Here is a 7,496-nt window from a genome sequence, read left to right as displayed (position 1 = left end):
CCACGCGTTGGGTTCAACTCCTCTGAGTCATTTCCTATGTAACGTTACTGTACTGAGATTCTGTGGCCGTATCTCAAAAGCATCCGCGAGACTTTTCTCATCTGTAGACTTTTTTCAGCCACCAAAAATATGTTCTAGAACGTTTAATAACATTCCCATTAAGTCACGAAAACGTTATTTCTGTTTGCTATCTGAACGTTCAAAACGCTTTAAAGCGTTTTTTCTTGGTTAGCCTATATACACATTAAAGATTTTGCTCTCTAAACCATGTCCAACTAAAATGTTTTAGAAAAACGTTCCATAAACGATGTATAAATCATGTTTTTGTGCTCTGAGAGCGTCATTAAAGAGCTTTAAACAATGTTAATGGGAAAATAACCTTGCTAGAACTTTCTGAGAGCGTTCCCTTTTAGAATGGTTCTTATTCTGAGAACACAATCCTTTAAAACAATATTGTATTTAATCATGGCTTTTGGTGGTAACGGTTCTTGTTGTTCACATGCAACGCGAAGTATACGAGTTGCGACCATTTCCAGAACAATCTTGTACCGGTCTCTTTTTTTGTAAAACAAAATCCCTGCTGATACGAGCCGCTTCTTTTTAGTGAGTCATACAGTGCGTCCGGTTGCTGAACTATGACACCGAACCGGTTCGTTTTACAGAGTAACTAACCTGGTCTTTTTATGCAAATAAATCGGTTCTCTTCATGAATCAAAGCGTTTATGAATCATTCGGTGTGGTTACTGAATGAATAGCATACATGTAACATTCGGTGACTGCTGATGGCATCTAGTAAGATTTTCAAAATACTTCTTTCTCAAAAGTACTTAAAAAAACGGTCTAACTGTTCGAACTCGTAAAGAAGACGCGGAATCGTTCATTCTTTATGATGTCTAAGTAGGCAACTCGCTAGGATTTGAAACACGGCCCTAGAATCTCTGTATTCACAGCACGACGAGTGGGAAACCGTCAATGATGGTAAGAGACGCACACACACAGCCTGTTCGCTGACAACACTTTCGTTTTTACTTTCAAGAGCTACATTTACTTGAAAAAGAAACCAGTTCTCTATTAATAGGAAATATCAGCCAGTAAAATACTGGTGGTCTTGTTGACGTAAATATCTGATGTCAGACCTATAAGAAAACAACTTAAGTGAAGAAACGTTTAAACGAACAAACGACCATTTGTGAAAATGAGTACTTTTTTTGTTGTAAGAGCACGAACTAGAGACCCCAGTCTCCGCACAAAGTATGTTTGAGCAAAATAGGCACATTAAAGTCACCCCACCCAAACTACGTAATTCACTGTCTCTGGTCCAAGGGAGCAAACAACAGTTCAGTGTTTGGCAGACACACAGCGCAGACTGAGAGGAAAAGCAGTACGTTATTAATACGATCAAGAACAGCAAAACCATGGGTGCGGGGAATAACATAAGGTCAATTGCGCAATATAATGAAAAACATTTACATATATATTCCGGGCAAAAATTTGCAAGTACAAAAAACCCCCGGCGTGGTAGGTTTTATATTCTCCCCAGGACTGCTTCCCCTGTGATCCTCTTCTAATAGTATGCAACTATGCATATCTATCTAAACCATCTGAAGTTACTAAAGACACATGCATTGTGCAAATAGGATTGTTTTGGCAGACAGCATATAGACTGCAATATTGCATTTGGAAAGTCCAGTTTCGAGTCATCCTTTTCCACCAAGTACAACAATAACATTCACCATTAAAATGAAAACCCAGATTTCATCTAGCCAATCAATCTTAAATGCAAAATCATAACACAAAACTATAAACAGGCTTTAACTGGTAAGGTAAAACACTTGCTTAAAACACATTGTGTAATGTCTCTAAATGTTTTGTCTAGGTTGACATCAAAGCAGAGAGCTGAGTTCACAAATAACTTTATCCAGTTTTTTATTTTTAAGGAAATTGTGCAATAGTTATTGACATACGTTGGTGATATATCACAGTATGGTTGGGTATATGGCACACACTGAAAAATGTTGTTCATGTTTTGTATTTTTAAGATCACTGCACCACCATCTATGCTTCTAATTCTGCAGCTCTCCTTTTTCCACCCAGTATCCATCACATCTGTTCATTACTTACTTTAAGGGGTTCAATAACACAGAGTGTCACCATAGAAACTAAGCACATTACTGGATAGTTACTGTACGACTCAAACGGATAAGGCCATAATTGTCAAAACAAAAAAGTTTCTGCGAACTTCAGACGTCACTCGTATTCTGTGGAGTTATAACATTTATGATATATTGATATTTGAGCAGATACAGTCTTTCCTCTTTGTTTCATGGTCATTCAAAAAACTAAAAATGCAAGTAAAAAAAATCATTGCAGTACTTTAAAGAACACAAAAAAGTAAGAGAGACAGAACTCAATAGATTCCTCTGCAACGAAGCAGCACTGCTTGTGTGCTGTAGACCATGACTACTTCACAACTGTTTGCATTCTGTCACTGTCTGTTTGGTCACTAGCACCACCTATCACAGATGGGAGTGAAAGTGGCCCTTTAGAGCATTTTAAAATACCACATTATGGTAATCCTCTGCTTCAAGACCACTTTCATCCCTTTGTTTCTCATCTACTGTATTCAGTTCATCAAAAAGCCCACACTAAATTAAGTGATGTAGATGCGGTGGAAGTCGTTTGCTCCGAATGCAGCATTGCATTTGGGGCACTTCCTTTGGCGAGTGTCGTAGCGAGTCTTCAAGCATTCATAGCAGAAGACATGGAAACACTTGGTGAGGACAGTCTCCTTATCTCGGGTATTACAACAGGGACAACGCAATTTAGCCTAAAAAGGAGACAACAGTCAGGTCAGCCACAAATAATACAGTATTAAGCTAATCTACCTGTCATTAAATGTCATAGATGCATTAATTGTGCTCATCTACAAAGTTTTTTAAAAGGATGAGTAGGACCAAATAGTACAGGAAAAGCAGCCAACTAGTGGCCCGCACACATGGGGAAAAAAACCATCCCAGTTGGAGTTCTCAAGATGTTGGCTGGAAGAATAGCCACAGTGTGTAATCTACACAAAGTGTGGTTACTCTGAAGAAGCTAAAATTATATGACAGTTGAACCTATTTTGGTCACAGCATGTTTCTCATACTTCCATTTGTATTTTCATAACTTTAATGACTTTATTATTGTAAAGTTTTAAAAATATTTTTTTATCTAATTGTTTTAAATAAAATATTTACTTAAATATCTATGATTGTGCTCTCTAAAAATGTGACCCTGGACCACAAATCCATTTTTTGAAATCGAGATTTATACATCACCTGAAAGCTGAATAAAAAGGCCGAGATACAACTATTTGAAAATCTGGAATATGATGGTGCAAAAAAATCTAAATATTGAGAAAATCGCTTTTAAAGTTGTCCAAATGAAGTCCTTAGCAATGCATATTACTAATCAAAAATTAGGTTTTGATATATAAACGGTAGGAAATTTACAAAATATCTTCATGGAACATGATCTTTACTTAATATCCTAATAATTTTGGGCATAAAAGAAAAATCGATAATTTTGACCCATACAATGTATTGTTGGCTATTGCTACAAATATACCCCAGCGACTTAAGACTGGTTTTGTGGTCCAGGGTCACAAATGTTTCTAAACGTTCCTAAGGCTGCATTTATTTGATCAAATGTACAGTAAAAAACAGTAATATTGCAAATGAAATAATATTACAATTTAAATAACGGTTTTCTATTTGAATACATTTTAAAATGTAATTAATTCCTGTAAATTTTCAGCAGACATTAATCCAGTCTTCAATGTCATATGATCCTTCAAAAATCATTCTAATTTGGTGCTCAAGAAACCAATATTTGCTGCTCAATATTCTTGGGAAAACTGTGACACCTTTTTATTCAAGACTTTCTTTGATGAATATAAAGTTCAAAAGAACAGCATTTACTTGAAACAGAAATATTCTATAACATTATACTGTCTTTATTGTCACTGTTGATCCATTTAATGCATTTCCTGAATAAAAGTACTTATGTTTTGACTGACCTTATACTGATTAATTTCTTCTTGCAGAATCTCATCAGCATCTGTGTACACCTCAACTTTCTTCTGTTTCTCCAGCTTACGCCGCAGTCTGGACAAGTCCTCCTGAAAAGAAAGCACAGTAGGAGAGTTTCACACACATTGTTCCCACTCATTTGTATCCCAAACTTCCCTACAACACACATGCCCATGTACCTGTGCTTTCTTGAGGTTGACACTCTCCCTCTCACGGGCAGTGCGGTTTTCTAGTACTGAGGCTTGGATTTCCCTCAACTTGGTCTGAGTGTGTTCCAGCTGCACTTTAAGGTCCTCGGCCAACTGGGCCGCCTCCACTGCCTGAGCCATCGTGCAAAAAGATGACCATCAAACACACATCTGGAAATGTATGCTAATGGTTGGCTAAGCTGAGTCATAGTTGTCATGGACACGAGAACAGAGGTGGGCGTCTGTGATATTTCCAATTTTACCTTGCGCTTGTTGAGCTCCAGGGCTTGAGTGCGCAGCGCCAGCTCTTTCTCCAGAGCGGCCAGTGTGCTCTGCAGAACACCCTCCTTCTCTTCTAGTTTCTGCACTACCAGCAGCTGAGCGTCCACCTGGGAGGGACAGTTAAAGCGCACATGATTCAACTACATCAGTATTTTTATAAAAAACAGTTGTAAAACATTATTATGTGCAGATTATATGCCTCAAAATTGAGAGGTCCATAATTTTAACAGGGATGGGCTGACTAGTTGTCTATCAACCAACTAGTCAATTATATTATCCAGTTTTTGTCTAATTTTAACTTTATTTTTAGTGGCGATACTTTAAATGTGATCAGTTAGGAGACTTTTAGCTGATTTCTGTTGGCTTCCATTTTTAAGGATATTTTTGAAGATTAGGTTTGTGAATTATGTTACAAATATTTGAGCAAAGAATAAAAATAGTGGGGAAAAAATTTGAGACCCCTATGATCTTGTCACATCCTGTCTACTGATATACCGTCATCTGAACAACTTTTGAAGGCAGTGTAGATGTTTTCTTTGCCGCCTATGATATCCCACTATTGTGTGTATTCAATTCAATGACAGCTGAAGTTTTTAACTTTTGATTTCATATCCAGTAAGAAAAAGGTTTTGACCAAAGCACTCTTTCTAGGGCTGTCAAAAAAAAATTGAATTTCGAATATTCGTCGAATTTAAAATAAAAATGTACCTTTGAATGCAAAAATGTTGCATTCTTAAAAAAAAAATTGTAGTGTTGCGTTAAGGAGGCAGTCTTATCAGTGGCGATGATGTAAGTGTCGTTGCGTTATAATGTGTTTGTTATTCTGTCCAGCTAAAGCCACTAGATGCGGCGCTGCTGCGTTGTTCATTAAAAATATTGCGGAAAAAGAGAACATCAATGCGGAGAAGATCTTGTTTACGTCAAAACTGAAACCAAGCCGTTCACACAGAACGCATATTTTGCGCATTTTCTAGAGGGACATCTATCACCGTTGCACTTGCATCTCGCACAAAAGAGCCTCATGTTTAGAAAGCCATGTAAAATTAATGCAAGTTCATCTTTGAAAAAACATATCTGGAGACTTTATGGCGGGTTTTTTCCCCATACCATTGCATCTCATGTTTTTAAATGAAAAAAGAACTCTGTGTGATTGGCTTTCGGCGCTTTGTATTAAACTATGCATACATACATTATGAGGTTTTGTTTATAGTTGTTTAAGCAACTTTATTCATTATAATTGGTTTATAAACATTATTTTAAACACTAAGCACTTTTTCTCACAGAAAGTAATGTTATTTTATTGCTTTGAATAAATGTGCATTAGTAATATTCTGCTCGATGCACCCTCTTGTGGCCTCAGGAGAGAAGCCAAAGCTTTTTTTCACCCTAACTGAAATTTTGCATTTTAAATTCGAATATAATTCCAATATTGATCATATTTATAATATTTAAGTACAAAATTCAAATTTAGTTTTTCAGCCTTTTTGACAGCCCTAGCACTCTCTATTTCATTGCAGATCATTAAAATACCGATCATAAATACCGTTATGCTGCCATAGAAGCCTGTCCAAAATCAGTTTTGTGAGGTACCTTTGTGTGCAAACGCTGCCCGCAAAGTCACTGTCTGATTGGATGGTGAAGCAACAAGTCAGCCTAACCTTTCAGGTGTAGCCATAGTCAACTAAAACCCACTGACTAGTAGATCATAATTAGATCATAAGTAGATCAAAATGTTTGTTTTGCACATTCATAAATTCACGTGTGGGTGCATGGTGACTGTATGAGAAATGTTTTTTTTGTGCGTGTGTGCACCTGGGTTTTGAAAGTAAGCACTTGGTCTGCCAATTCCTCTTTCTCCTCCCGCAGAAGCTTGTAAATCTGGTTGGATTTGATTCTCTCACTCATTAGTTTGAAGTTGGCATCATCTTTCTCTCTGAGCTGCTGCATGAGTCTGCTGTTTTGCTCCTGCATGTCTTCAAAAGCCTGTCCCGTCACATCCATCTCACTCAGCAGAGCCTCTTCCTCCTGAAAGGTCCATCAGTTTTTAATTATTAGTTAATCTGCTACAGAGGCTATTGATCTAGACTGATTCTGACACAAATGTTGACAATAATTCTGTTCAACTAGACACCTGTTTAGTAGCAGCTAGTTTTTTCTGCAAGTGTTCGATGGTCTCCTCAGCCACACGGATCTTGCGGAGAGCGTCTTCATCTGCCAGCTTTTTGCTTTCCTTTCTTTCCCTCTCCTCCAGTTCCCGCACTCGCTGCCTCAACTCTTCCACCTGCCAGACAATGTTGACATTAGCATTAAAAGAATGACCACCCCTAGTGAATTGCATATTAATGGTTTTGCCACACAGAAATACAGCAAATCTTTGTGGGTTCACATACTTCTGCTTTGGACTTCTTTTCTGCGGCCATAAGTTGCACTTTATCTCGCTGCTCTTTTGGGGCTGATTTGTACATGTCTAGCAGTAGTTTCATTTCCTTCTGAGACTCCTGTGCTTTTCTGTTGGCATGACACAAATGATGTGTGGGAGAGGTGACTCAGATGTTAAGTTCATTAAATGCTAAACAATATGGGGTGATTTATATATATACACACACACACACACACACACATATATATATATATATATATATACACACACATACAGCGGGTAAAATAAGTATTGAACACATCACCATTTTTTTTGGTAAATATTTCTAAAGGTGCTCACCACACAAGGCTCTATTGCTGAAGAAAAAGCATGTTGAAGCTCGTTTAAAGTTTGCTGCACAACATTTAGACAAGCCTGTGAAATACTGGGAGAATATAGTCTGGTCAGATGAGACAAACATTGTACTCTTTGGATGCCATAATACACACCATGTTTGGAGGTCAAATGGCACTGCACATCCCCCCAAAACATCATGGTGTAGCACTGGCAAAATTCATATAATTGAAGGAAGGATGA

General features: G+C 37.5%; 1 protein-coding gene across 2 annotated transcripts in view; it reads right to left on the bottom strand.

The window, feature by feature from the left end:
- Positions 1-1,892: 1,892 nt before the first annotated feature.
- LOC107565773 (E3 ubiquitin-protein ligase BRE1B-like) overlaps positions 1,893-7,496 on the bottom strand; it is a 29,951-nt gene continuing 24,347 nt past the window's right edge. For both annotated transcript variants that reach the window (XM_016251053.1, XM_016251059.1), the window contains exons 14-20: positions 6,931-7,048; positions 6,672-6,821; positions 6,353-6,565; positions 4,522-4,647; positions 4,250-4,390; positions 4,058-4,159; positions 1,893-2,827 (exon numbers count right to left, since the gene is read on the bottom strand). In XM_016251053.1, coding sequence (XP_016106539.1) covers positions 2,651-2,827; positions 4,058-4,159; positions 4,250-4,390; positions 4,522-4,647; positions 6,353-6,565; positions 6,672-6,821; positions 6,931-7,048 — 1,027 coding nt within the window. In that variant the 3' untranslated portion in view covers positions 1,893-2,650. The remainder of the gene's footprint in view (positions 2,828-4,057; positions 4,160-4,249; positions 4,391-4,521; positions 4,648-6,352; positions 6,566-6,671; positions 6,822-6,930; positions 7,049-7,496) is intronic.

The sequence above is a fragment of the Sinocyclocheilus grahami genome, unplaced genomic scaffold, assembly GCF_001515645.1.
Source record: "Sinocyclocheilus grahami isolate Dianchi unplaced genomic scaffold, SAMN03320097.WGS_v1.1 scaffold26.1, whole genome shotgun sequence".
Classification (NCBI taxonomy): Eukaryota; Metazoa; Chordata; class Actinopteri; order Cypriniformes; family Cyprinidae; genus Sinocyclocheilus; species Sinocyclocheilus grahami.
This window is presented reverse-complemented; position numbering and strand designations above follow the sequence as displayed.